The 14,060-nt window shown below is 41.0% G+C and overlaps 2 protein-coding genes across 9 annotated transcripts in view; one reads left to right on the top strand and one right to left on the bottom strand.

Moving 5' to 3' along the window:
• adap2 (ArfGAP with dual PH domains 2) overlaps positions 1-4,500 on the top strand; it is a 19,949-nt gene extending 15,449 nt beyond the window's left edge. For both annotated transcript variants that reach the window (XM_078401463.1, XM_078401462.1), the window contains exon 11: positions 746-4,500. In XM_078401463.1, the coding sequence (XP_078257589.1) occupies positions 746-780 (35 nt within the window). In that variant the 3' untranslated portion in view covers positions 781-4,500. The remainder of the gene's footprint in view (positions 1-745) is intronic.
• LOC144594655 (BUB3-interacting and GLEBS motif-containing protein ZNF207-like) overlaps positions 3,351-14,060 on the bottom strand; it is a 23,874-nt gene continuing 13,164 nt past the window's right edge. For 4 of the 7 annotated variants that reach the window (XM_078401458.1, XM_078401456.1, XM_078401461.1 and 1 more), the window contains one exon: positions 12,913-13,832. In XM_078401458.1, the coding sequence (XP_078257584.1) occupies positions 13,663-13,832 (170 nt within the window). In that variant the 3' untranslated portion in view covers positions 12,913-13,662. Of the gene's footprint in view, positions 6,432-12,321; positions 12,373-12,912; positions 13,833-14,060 lie in introns of those variants that run through there. The other 3 variants (XR_013547417.1, XR_013547416.1, XM_078401457.1) reach the window with 3 other exon arrangements.

The raw sequence follows: 14,060 nt of genomic DNA, 5'->3' as shown, positions 1-14,060 counted from the left end.
GATGTCGACAAAATGGAGAGGGTACAGAGGGGATTTACTAGAATGTTGCCTGGGTTTCAGCACTTAAGCTACAGAGAGGTTGAACAGGTTGGGTCTTTATTCTTTGGAGCGTAGACGGTTGAGGGGGGACTTGATAGAGGTTTTTTAAATTTTAAGAGGGACGGACAGAGTTGACGTGGGTAGGCTTTTCCCTTTGAGAGTGGGGAAGATTCCAACAAGGGGACATAACTTCAGAATTAAGGGACAAAAGTTTAGGGATAACATGAGGGGTAACTTCTTTACTCAGAGGGTGGTGGCTGTGTGGAATGAGCTTCCGGTGGAAGTGGTGGAGGCAGGCTCGATTTTATTATTTAAGAGTAAATTGGATAGGTATATGGATGGGAGGGGATTGGAGGGTTATGGTCTGAGAGCAGGTAGATGAGACTAGGTCAGAGAAAGTGGTCGGCGTGGACTGGTAGGGCCGAACGGGCCTGTTTCCGTGCTGTAATTGTTATATGGTTAATCTGTGGAATTCTCTGCCTCAGAGGGCAGTGGAGGCCAATTCTCTGAATACATTCAAGAGAGAGCTAGATAGAGCTCTTAAGGATAGCAGAGTCAGGGGGTATGGGGAGAAAGCAGGAACAGGGTACTGATTGAGAATGATCAGCCATGATCACATTGAATGGCGGTGCTGGCTCGAATGGCCTACTCCTGCACCTATTGTCTACCTTGTGTCTCAATTAACTGTCGGAATGTCTCTACACAGCTGAGGCCACCTTGAGGCGGAAACAGAGGCGGTGATAACGGAGATCCTGGGCCAGGACCCAGTTCACGCATTCTAGGATCAGAAGATACTCTTTAAAAAACAAGACAGTGATCCAGCTGTGGACAATTGGCCCTCACTGCTCAGTCTAATTGCCGCAGGAGTCACTTGAACAGTTACTCACAGCTGAGCCAAGCTCCTCCATCTGCGACCCTGTGCCGACCAGAGCTTTGTTTGAAAGCACCTATTCTAATTTAATGGACAGGGAGAACACAGGAACAGCCCATGTCCTTGCCTGCACATGATCTAATCTCTGCCTGCACATGATCTATATCCCCTCCATATCCACGCGCCATTTTTAAATGCTCTTAAATGCCACTATCTTATCTGCCTCCACCACCGCCAGAACTTAAATAGGCGATGTTGGCACTGGAAATAAGGACAGATGCAACAAGAATCTTTCAAGCATTTCCTTGGAACCCTTTTCTGCTGCTTCACAAGGTTTGCAATGCTGGCAAACAGCAGCAAAACACAAAGGACTGTTGACATTTTTCAGTGACAGCTATTGTTCCTGGTTCAGGGCAATGTACAGATGGCTCGGTCGTAGTTACATGCTTTAGAATCATGGTCACACAGCAGCGAAACAGGCCCTTCAGCCTAACTGGTCCATGCTAACACGTTTACTTCGTTTCAAATCTTTGATTTGGTGAACTGGAATTTTCCGAGGAATGAAATTAAACGTTTGCAACCAGATGTTTTACAGACTCAAACTGCAGAGCATCTTGGACAATATAGCTCACCCCATCCATAACACACTGGTCAACCGGAGGAGTACCTTCAGCAACAGACTGGTTCCACCAAGATGCCACAGGAAACCCTTTTTGCCTGTGGCAATCAAATGGTACAACTCCTCCCCCTTCTGTCGTGGGGTAGACCGATTCCCCTCCCCCTCTTTGCGCATCACTAATCCTTTCCACTCGTCATTTCAATTTCATGTATCTTGTGTTATGACCGTTGGCAGATCAATTTCCCTCCTGGGATAAATAAAGTTCTATCGTATCATGGACATTAAAGGTTTAAGTTCCTGATGAATCTGAGTAAAATCACTCCATAAAATGCTCAGTCACAGTGACAAGGCCATTTCCCACTGGCAAGGTGTCTGCAAGAGGAAGAAAGCAGCCAAGAATGTGGTGGTGAAGCAGATAACATACATAACAAAGATAAGGGGTCTCCCTCTTGCTACAGTTGTCCAAAGTGCTGGTAAGGCCAACACTTGGAATTCCCTAGGACTGACTTCCAATAGGTTCGGATGATCGGCCTTACCAAAATGGCTCTCTTAATGTCAGCAAAACAAGGAAAATAATGACCGACATCAGAAAGCGAAGCAGTACACACACCCATATATACATTGACGATACCCAAGTAGAGATGGTCAAAAGCTTCAAGTTCCTAAGAATAAATATCACCAGCATTTTGTCCTAGAGCAGCCACACCCAATCTATGGCCAAGAAAGCACACACCAACACCTCTACTTCCCTAGAAGGCATAGGAAGCACAGCATGTCCCCAACAACCTTCATCAATTTCTACAGATCCACCGGAGAAAGTATTTTATGGAGAAGCATCACAGGTTAGTTTGGGAACAGCTCCATCCAAGACCACAAGAAATTGCAGAGTTGTGGACATAACCCAGCCCATCATGCAAACCAACCTCCCTTTCATTGACTCGATCTACACTTCACGCTGCCTCGGCAAGGCCACCACCATAATCAAGGATAAGTCCCATCCCTCTTCTCAGGCAAGAGGCACAGAAGTTTGAAAATGCATACCTCCAGATTCAAGGATCATTTCTTCCCAGCTGTTATCAGCTAGAGTGTGGTCCTGACCCATCACCTCATTGGAGACCTTTGAACTATCATTAATCGGACTTTATCTTGCCCTAAATGTTGTGCACTTAATCTTTTATCTGCATTGTGGATGGCTTGATTGTAATCATGTAGCGTTTTCTTTGATTGAACAGGATGGAAATGAAAGCTTTTCACTTTACCTTGGCACACATGACAATAATAAACTAAACTAGCCTCCAAGGATTATTAGGAAGAGATTGAACAAACTAGGGCCTTGTGGCTGCTATCCACCATCAATGCATAATCCACATCAACCTTTCCTATTAGAAATAACAATAATGAGTGTTACAATGCATTGGATGAAGGATGCAATTTCAAAGTAACAATTTTCATTGGCACTTTTTCAAAATAATGGCAGCCAGATTAGATTTATCCAAATCAAATGCTTCTCATCTACTGTAATATTGCACTTAAAGTAGAATTTATTTTGTATCATTTGACTACTTATGTTAAGAGTTGGCCAAAAGTGATTTTCACTTGTAAAGCGATCATGCAGTTGTGTAAAAGGTGTATAAAATATGTTGACTTGCCATCATTATAGAGAGATTTATCAATGAATAGTTGTGGTTGTGCGAGGGACGGCACTGGATAATGACCTAAGGAACTGAAGAAACTCAAGCACATTAGACCAAGAAGCACCAGACAAAACAGTAACTTTTATTTCATTCAGAAACTTTCCAAACCTTGAAGTTTTAACAAGGATTTACGAAGAGAAGACTTGTAAACTTTGGTGAGCAAATATTATAGCTGGCAATCTGTATCGAAAAATAAATTAGAATGGTAGACAAAATGTACACAATTTAGATGCTGGAGAAGATTCAAATACAGGAATTAAAAAAAGCAAACTAAATTGCAGACGTAGGTCCTGAGCCCCAGAACACACTTCCTTTAATCCCAGGTTCCTTGGTCCTAGAGACACCTAGTGCCCACGTTGGCAAGTTTGAATTTTACAAAGCAGGATTTTAATAGACGTATATTATCCAGTGAAATTCACACCATCCACATCCCCAAATCAGTTCACCCAAGAAACATTGCTTCATCAATTCAGCATGATGCGAAGAAAGTAAACCTGACGCTCCAAGGCACATTGTGACCTATAATGTTTGAACAACTTGCTTTAATCAGAGACCTGTAGTCCTGCTTTCCACCAAAAATTCTGCGCCGCTGCATAACATCCACCTCCTCTTCGGAAAAACATTCCAGGTGGCCGGACAACTTATTTCAATGTAGTAAAATGTACAGGTGAAATGCAGTTAGCTACGACAACTGTAATCAATGGAGCATTGTATCACTACTCACCACCTCAAAGTGAAGGTCAGTCTGAACAGTGTTGCGGTGACGTGTCAGGGGTGACATTCGTGGCTCACACTGCAAGGTCTTGATTTAAATCAAATCACCATCAAGGAACTTTAAGCAAATGCCCAGAAAAAAAAGTCTTCAATGCCCAGACTTTAAGATAATCACTTCCCAGGACACCTCTCTTGCTTGTGTTTATTGAAGAGCAGGAGGAAATTGTTTTTAACCTCAACTGGGGAAGCTATGAATTAAGAGTTAAATGGCACGTCCACTGACTATCCTGAGTAAAGGTAGCTTATAAATTCTTTAGGCATTTTGTAGCCACCTCTGATCAATTTAAAATCCCACACAACTAGCCCGAATGATTTAAATGCAGAGTTTTACAATGTAGTGTAATGTAAATGTAATGTAAAATATAGCACCAACTAATCCCAGTTAAGAGAAATAATGCACAACTTAAAAATCAGTTTTTCATACATATTTAAATACTTAACTGCTCTTTGGTGAATCAAACCAAGCAGTTCAGTGAAAACTTAGAAGACAGGTAAATAGTAACTGGAGAGACATTTAAATTTTTTTTTGAATCAAGTGTCATTAATGTGGATATGTTCTGTTAGTTAATAAGGAGAATGATCTTAGCCTGAATAAATTTGAGTATTGAAGACTAGTGGTTTATTCCTTAAATACCCGAGCTTGCCAATCAAGAAGATCTCTTCAGCGATTACCAATTTGCCTATTCTCCCTCCCTTCATTGTGTGACACAATGTGTCACAATCATGCAGGTATCAATGGGAAAAGGGACATTGATTAGGGGCAAATCAATCTGCATGTGCAACGACCACAAAGTGGTTTCATTAGACAATGATGAACAAGCCTAACAGCGTCACAAGGATGTGACACTCATTTCATCTGTGTAAAATAGCCTTCCATTGCCTCTCAATATCAAAGTAGGTCAGCAAATCAACACACTGACATGGTTAAAGTCAGTTACACAAAAACACTAAAATGCAAGTTGTCAAATTTAATGATCAGTACAATCTATTCAACTGACAGTAAAACCTGTATTAAATGTTACTTTTGCAAAAAATGGCTGTAAATTTCTTAACCAAATACCCACCAGTGGGGATCACGCCTCACCCAGTGAGTGCATGGGTGCCTGTGAATATACAGTACTTTAATGAAGGCAGGATTTAATCAGGAGCAAGAGAACCAGGTTTATTATTCTTTAATAAAAATGGTAACAGTAGATCTACTTCCAGTCTGTTGGCAGCTTGAGGTCTTTATTGCATGGTTGAATTTCCCAGTAATCTGCTGCTACAAAAAGGCACCCGCAATATTCCATACCACATGTATGTTATCTCTGGAAGTCATGCACCAAAAATCAAGTCTATAAAAACTGCACAGTAAAGTGACTATTCATAAATCAATCATCAAGAACCAAGCTTGGTTCCCTGATGAATTAAAGGATCAGAGATTAAAATTTCTCTTTGCGATGAGTCTGATAAGTTTGCTCATGTTATGCTATTTGGATTGTCAAAGCTCCACGAGTGGTCCTATGATAGTGTTGCTACTTCATCACAAAGTGGACCTGCAACCAGCAAGTTATGCACCGGTTCACACAACACCAAACAGATATTCAAGCAAATTAACTAAATGTAGTAAAGATGATAAAGTAGGAGAATTTTCTCAGAGACAGAGGGCTGATTTTTGGGAAGGGGTGGGGAAGGAGCAGGGAGTGAAAAAGAGATAGGAGGAAGGATACACTCTCACCAATAAAACCAGAGGCCTGAGTATTTTATTCTGTCATTTCCTTTAACATCCCCCCCCCCCCCCATGAAAAGTGCCGACTCAGAGCTTACTAACTTTTTGGTGCCGGCAGCAATTCTTCCCACGAGTGGCCAATCAAGAGAATGCTGTGGAAAAATGTTACAGTCATCATTATGAACGACTTTCCTAATAGTAGTTAGGCAATGGAATCTCACCAATTTCCCCTCGAGTGCACAAGGAACATTAACTGTGATTAGCTAATTCAGGTTGGGCAGTAGCCATGGGGCGATCTTCGCAGTGGCTTAGCGTAATACAATTTACTGCATTCACCCACCAAATCTTCAAAGGACTGAGGAAATTTTACCCTTCACAGTACAAATCATTGTAGATTGAATGCAACATTCAGCCACCGCTTTCCATGATTTTCCTCATTTTAACTGGCTCATTATCAAAACAGAGAAGTTAATTTTGTAGCCATGTGTGGAGGGGGGGGGGGGGGGGGAACCACTCAATAAAGGTTTTACTGTCGTCTGCAGAAAGTTCGTATTGTTATTGACATTACATCTGAATGCGCTTTTTGGAAACTTTCACCACTAATATCCAAGCTGTTCAGATACAACAGATACTTACAGATTAAACTAACCTGTACTGCCAGACCTCTTGGCATTTCCTTTCCTACACGTTAAAAAGCAAGTGATGGAACGCTGCTGTTATAGTTAACTGAAAAAAATTATGTTGAAGAAAATCTCAGTTTTGGGTGCAGGGAACTTCCATATTAAAGTTATGTTGAACATTGAGAACCCAATCATCTGAATGGAAATCACTGACATGGTAAAACCATTTTGCAACGCTGCAATATGGAAGGACAATCTTTCCATTCAGCCCCTATTTGGTACAAACATCGTCATGGTCGCACCAAATTCTTGTCCACCCTACTTTAATACAATGGTCAAAAGCTCGTGTGGAAAACAAAGATTCCAGAAAGAAAAAAAACTCCAAATTGTAATTTCAATAATATAGCACTCACCTCTGAAAATGAAATGCACTAAAATATCAATCAAAATGTGGTGGAGAAGTGCGAGCATCAAAACCAGTTAATATGACCAGTGAATTCAATGCAAATCCTGTAAATTCAAGTCCATGACATCCAAGAAATAGCCCAATAACCCTCAAGTTAAAAAGAGCCTTTTAGTCTGGTCTTGATTTATGCCTATTCAATGTGTTCCCTTTTCTTCAATGTTGTACACAGACTAAACCCTCAAGCAAAATCCTGCAGCAGGTGACACAATGAAAAGTTATATTAAAGATAACTTTTTTCACCTGCGCCCTTTAGGGGATTCAAGCTACAAAAAAGAGAATCAGTACACATTTCTAAAGTGCTGTGAATAAGTGGAGTGACACCAACCATTAAAAAAAATCTTCAATGTTAGAATATGTCAAACATTTGAGAACCCAAAAAAGTGAACAATTAGAAGCAAAAAACTCCGTTTGCAATGATATAAATGGGAGGGAGCGCCAAGCTATAAAATAAATCTTCAGATTCAAGAAAAAAAAAGTGTCCCTTGTTGCTAGACAGCTTCTTTACAACGGTATAAATTAATGTTGAAATCTGAAATAGTAAGGACTCAAGTTGAAAATTTACCATCACAGCTAGACAGCATTTTTTTTTAAAAGGTGGATTAACATTTCAACCTATACCAAAATGAATCCATTTCAACTTAACACGAGTCTCCACAAGTCTTGTAAAGGAATTATTCTGTGCATTCACAGGAAGTAGAAAAAGAAAAGCTTACTGCATTCATAAAACGGGTTAATATTTGTCAAAGATTAGAGGCTCCTAAGAGTGACTGCAAGTCCCAATGGCAGCCATTACAGCAGCTCAGACCTCTTTAGGCATGGAAGTGATATAGAATTTAGAGTGAGTGATAGTGTGGAAACAAGTCCTTCGGCCCAACTTGCCCACACCGGCCAACATATCACAGCTACACTAGTCACACCTGCCTGCTTTCGGTCCATATCCCTCCAAATCAGTCCTATCCATGTACCTGTCTAACTGCTTCTTAAACGTTGGGATAGTCCCAGCCTCAACCACTTCCAGTTATATAGACCAGTTGGCCTTACATCGGTCGTGGGGAAGATGCTCGAGTCGATTATTAAAGAGGTAATAGCATCATATTTGGAAAGCCGTGCCAGGATCGGTCAAAGTCAGCAAGGATTTATGAAGTGGAAATCATGCTTGACTAATCTTCTGGAATTTTTTGAGAATGTAACAAGTAGAATGGATAAGGGAGAGCCAGTGAATGTGGTGTATCTGGACTTTCAAAAAGCCTTTGACAAGGTCCCACACAAGAGATCAGTGAGCAAAATTAGAGCACATGGTATTGGGGGTAGGGTATTGACATGGATAGAGAACTGGTTGGCAGACAGGAAGCAAAGAGTAGGAATTAACAAGTCCTTTTCAGAATGGCAGGCAGTGACTAGTGGGGTGCCGCAAGGCTCGGTGCTGGGACCCGTTATTTACAATATATATTAACGATTTAGACGAGGGAATTAAATGTAACATCGCCAAGTTTGTGGATGACACAAAGCTGGGTGGCAGTGTGAGCTGAGAAGAGGATGCTATGAGGCTGCAGGGTGAATTGAATAGGTTGGGTGAGTGGGCAGATGCAGTATAACGGGGATAAATGTGAGGTTATCCACTTTGGTGGAAAGAACAGGAAGGCAGATTATTATCTGAATTGTGTCAGATTAGGAGAAGGGGAGATGCAATGAGATCTGGGTGTGCTTGTACATCAGTCACTGAAAGTAAGCATGCAGGTGAAGCAGGCAGTGAAGAAAGTTAATGGCATGTTGGTCCTCATTGCGAGAGGATTTGAGTTTAGGAGCAAAGGAGTCTTACAGCAGTTGTACAGAGCTCTGGTGAGACCACACCTTCAGTGCAATTTGTCTTCTAATTTGAGGACGGACATGATTGCTATTGAGGGAGTGCAGCGTAGGTTCACCAGGTTAATTCCCAGGATGGCAGGACTGAAATATGATGAAAGAATGGGTCGACTGGGCTTGTATTGTGGCCTTCCATCACAGTGAAGAGGGACTGGAGGAGACTCACTGTAATGGATGTTTCTTTTTGTTTGGTGTTAGTTTGTGATTGTATGTGTTATTGCATTTTTATTGATTATTCTTATTGGTCTTATTGTTCCACTGCGGGTAATGTTTCATTTCACTACACATTTATGTGTATGTGACAAATAAACGACTATTGACTATTGGATGAGAGGGGATCTTATATAGAAACATAAAATTCTTAAAGGATTGGACAGGCTAGATGCAGGAAAAATGTTCCCTATGTTAGGGGAGTCCAGAACCAGGGGGTCACAGTTTAAGAATAAGGGGCATGCCATTTAGGACTGAGGGAGGAAAAATGTTTTCACCCAGAGTTGTGAATCTGTGGAATTCTCTACCACAGAAGGCAGTGGAGGCCAATTCACTCAATGTTTTCAAGAGAGTTCGATTTAGCTCTTAAAGACTAAAGGAATCAATGTATATGGGGGAAAAAAACCCATTTTAGATCAGCCAGGATCATATTGAATGGCGGTGCTGGCTCAAACGGCCGAATGGCCACCTCCTGCACCTATTTTTCTATGTTCCATACACCCAACGCCACCCCTCAGATTCCTAGTAAATCTTTCCCCCTTCACCATAAAACTTGACAAGCACAAAATGCTGCAATCCCAATTTTTAAAAAGAGGATAAAGCTCAGCCAGTCTCCAGGGTAAACCACGATTACTCTCGTGGACAGCTCACCTGATTAACGATAACTAACAATTTGAGGCAAATCATACCCGACTAATAAATGGAGAGTAAATTATAAGACGTGTTTACTCGAGTCTCGTGCCACATTTACATAAATATCAATCCGATAAAAATACTAGATACAAAATTAATTGGGAAAACAAAGATATGGTGGCAATTTGGTTTTACAACCAGATTGGGAATAGGACAAATGGCAAATGGACTGGAGAGAAATACGCAGTTGTGTAGGAAAGAACTGCAGTTGCTGGTTTAAACCGAAGATTGACGCAAAAGCTGGAGTAATTCAGCGGGACAAGCAGCATCTCTGGAGAGAAGGAATGGGTGACGGTTCAGGTCGAGAATCTATTCCGTTTCTATTTAAGATTTTTCTGCAGAAAAGGAATTTACATTTGCAGATGGCACAAATCAAATGGCCAATATGTAATACTCGAATCGGTTACAAATTCGGCAAATGGGCAAACACAGAAGTGTGAACTGATAAAATTCACAGAAAACTGGCACGGTAATCGGCTGGCTTTATTTATGAAACCTGGTGGTACAAGAGCACGTGGACCTGTGTAACATGTTCACGAATTGGCATAAGGCATGAAGCCTCTGGCTAAGGCAGAGCATGAGTTGGATCATTTGTTTTGTATGTGGGGATAAAATTAACAAGATATCTTTCAATTTGTAAGCACTGTAGGTACCACGTATTATCTGCGATATTGAGATCATATTTTTAAGTAGGGTGCCATAGAAGGCATCAGAAGGGTATAAGCAAATCTGTTATGCAAAAAAACAATTGGTCCCCCAGAAATAGATTAGTAAACTAGTCCTAGATTAAATGCAACCAGTAAAAAAAAAAGGGGGGGGGGGGGGGGGGAAAGAGATATATTGGTGATAATGACCACATGAAAAGGCGGTAGAATTGGATTCAATTAAAATCCAATAGGGCAAATGAAGATGGACATACTGAACAAATTTGAAAGGTAATGCGGAATTATTTGACATTTTACTCAGAGAAGCTGGCATTGTTGCGACTGCCCAATTGGCTCCATTCCGCAAGATCCAACAGCATGATCAAGTGCACCACAATCTTGGTGGCAAGATTTCACCCGTACCTCCTTTTTTCGATTTAAGTAGAGTGAAAATGTACACGTGTCACTGACCAGTGCATGCCTGGTCCCATGACCACCAGGTATTCAAAACTCAAAAAAGGGCAAATTTCCAGGTGCACCCAGTGAAACCACCAGAACCATACTGTTAACTGTGTAAAAAATGAATTATTTGTGATATTCTGCAAATTGTGTAAGTCAAGCTACATTTAAAAATAAATTTCCAATCTTATCCATAACATCTGTTATTTTGCTATCACTCATCAATACAAGTGACTGCATTTGTGACTTTCTGGGGTAATTTTAATTGCCCCATGTGTTCAATGCAATAAATTTTGCTTTTCAACCTGCTGAGAAATGCAAATACATAACCGAGCTAAGGGAAGTCCAGAAAAATCGATCTTTGCTCACAAAATGATTGTTGCATCAGAATATATTTGGGAGGAAAAATCCAATCATGCATTACAGGTATGGATATTTCCAATTAGTGAAGTGCTTGGCTGGGATCAAAGAAGAATCACCATGATCACTCTGTATTGTTTCTTAAAATTGTAGCCAAATGCCCGATGATCTTCATTTTAATTCTAGTTCAGCGGCCCAGTTGAACTTGTAAAACCACCTAATGCAAGTGACAAGTTCAGTGTGATAAAACCTGACCTCTGGCATTTTGTACATGGTATAATGAGGTTTAATAATAATAATAATAATGCATTACATTTATATAGCGCTTTTCATACACTCAAAGACGCTTTACAGGGATTTAAAGAACATAGGGAAGTGAATAAATAGATAAATAAGTAAACGGACAGAGAAAGGAGACAGAAGGTGAGATGACCTTCAGTGGTTGAAGGCAGTACTGAACAGGTGAGACTTCAGTGATGTTTTGAATGTGGTGAGTGAGGAGGAGTCTCTGACGGTTTGGGGTAGTGAGTTCCATAGGGTGGGAGCAGCGATGGAGAAAGCCCTGTCCCCCCAAGATCTGAGTTTGGTCCGGATGGGGGGGGGATAGGAGATTGGCAGCAGCAGAGCGGAGGGTGCAGGTGGGAGTGTGCCTGTGGAGGAGGTCAGTCAGGTAGGATGGGGCCAGGTTATGGAGGGCTTTGTAGGTCATGAGGAGGATTTTGTACTGGATTCTCTGGGGGATGGGGAGCCAGTGGAGTTTGTAAAGGACGGGGGTGATATGGTCACGGATCGGGGTGTGGGTGAGTAGACGGGCAGCGGAGTTTTGAATGTATTGAAGTTTACTGATGATTTTTGAGGGTGCGCCATAGAGGAGGCTGTTGATATTAATACCTCTCTGATCCTAGGGTTTAAAGTTAAGTGCAACCAAGCAATGTCCCACTTGCCAGATACAAGGAAAAAATATTAGAATTGCATGTTCTTAGTCTTTAAAACCTACCAGATTCTCAGTCTGTGGACTGGAAAATAATTTTTAAAATATGGAAAATCTATTTTTAGCTTATAATACAAAGCATGTTAATAGTAGTGATCTAATCTACACAATACTTAGGGCCCCATATCCAGCAAATAGCACTTTGCTCTCAAATCAAATACAATCATCACAATACATGTTACTAAAAAGAGATATATTTTTTTTAAAAGGGCCTTCACCAAACTTGCTACAAGTTTGGGGACCGAGAAATCCAACAGCCACGAAAAGCTGTGAAAGCCCCTGGAAAGGAATAAAATGAAATCTGACTTGCCTCAGACTGAGAGGACAATAAGATTCAGCCACAGCCTGTCCCATGGCAGGGCTACAGGGAGAAGAAATAAATTCCAATTTTAGCATCAAGTCAGGGTGGTCAATTCTACATCCATAAACCATGCATTCACTTCACAATCTTTCCAGAAAGATTTTTTAAATATGTTTTCTGTTAAACAAAAAAAAACTGCAGATGTTGGAAATTTGAAAAAAAAACAGGAAATGCAGAAAGAGCCCAGAAAGTCAGGCAACATTTGTTAAGAGAGAAACTTAATCTTAGTTTATGATGAGGTCCTTGATATGAAATAACAGCTTCTCTCCTCACAGCTACTGACTAACCTGCTGAGTATTTCCAGCATTTTCTGTTTTTACATTTATTTTACTGACCTAGATTTTACCATAAATATGAACGTAAAACACTTAATGGGCAACTACAGATCATGCAGAGAGATTACACAGATATATGCAGAACAGCAGTTCATTCCAGAGACATAACCAGTACGACCCCCCTCCAATACATTTACCTTTATTTTTGCATTAAATCACAGCAACATGCAGTGGTACAAACCTTGAGGCAGTGATCCACAGCTGGTTACGAATGAAGCAACATTAATGTTTCCATCAAGTTTTATTACAATAAGCTTTACAACAGTACAGAAATTTGGTATGCCCCTGTTTATGTTCAAAATAGTTTTGTTAAGCCCGGCATCCAGCTGGATATGGGGGCACGTTCAACAGTTACATAATCAAAAAGCAACTGAACAGGTATTTGGGACAGAAACAAGAAATGACACCAGAAGCCTTCACCAAACAATGTTGGGGACACAAAAGTCCAACAGCACCTAAATGTGCTGTGAAGGCCTCACTTCTGATTTTAATTCAAAAGCAAATTTTAATTTACAGAACTTGCCTTTAAAAGGTGGTACTGTACGTTCATGTAACTCCAGCGCCTTCAATTTTTTTAATATATAAACGGACCACATTTATTATACTTCACTTCTAAAAACCTAGATGAAACACGAGAAAAGAAGCTATACAACATGAATTGCAATAACATTGGGAGGGTGGGGTGCAGGGAATGGGAGAGGAGAGAGAGAAAATACTCTGACAGGGTTTTGCTTTTCAAGAGTATTTTCTTTTCCCTGCTAGAGGTAAAATAAGAACAGCATGTCGCAGTGTTCAGCAAGTTTTTTGTGGTCATCATTTAGCAGGCAGGAAGAGGTTTACAAGTTTTCTCTTTAAAAAAAAGTTAAAGTCACTTATTGTCACTGAAGCTTGTCTAGTTAACAGCAAGTTGAGAAAAGGTTGAATCTCCAAACCTATTTATGTAGGTACAGCAGCTTCAGTAACGGCCCCCCTGCGACATTAGTGGGGGCCTCATTCCCGACATTCCCATTGGCGGTCGAGGGGGTCCACCCTGGTAAGGAGGCACCATAGGAGGTCCCTGTCCGTATGGAGGCATGCCACCAGGGAGGTATCCTGGCATTCCCTGGGGAGGGCCACCATACTGACCTGAAAGCAAAGGAAATTGGGAGGGTTAATAAGAAGCCTTGTCAAGTGGAATACGGGACATTTACAAGATTCAGATGTTAAAATTTATCTATGCAATGAACATTTATTCGGCCACAAGAAACTGCAGATGCTACAATCTTGAGCAACAAGTGTTAAATTAACCCGGCGGGTCTAGTAGCATCTCTGGGGAACATGGGAAGAGGAGCTACCTCAGCACTTCTGTGCTTA

Source organism: Rhinoraja longicauda, chromosome 6, assembly GCF_053455715.1.
Source record: "Rhinoraja longicauda isolate Sanriku21f chromosome 6, sRhiLon1.1, whole genome shotgun sequence".
Lineage (NCBI taxonomy): Eukaryota > Metazoa > Chordata > Chondrichthyes > Rajiformes > Arhynchobatidae > Rhinoraja > Rhinoraja longicauda.
Note: the sequence above shows the minus strand (reverse complement) of the source record. Positions and strands in the feature narration are given on the sequence as shown.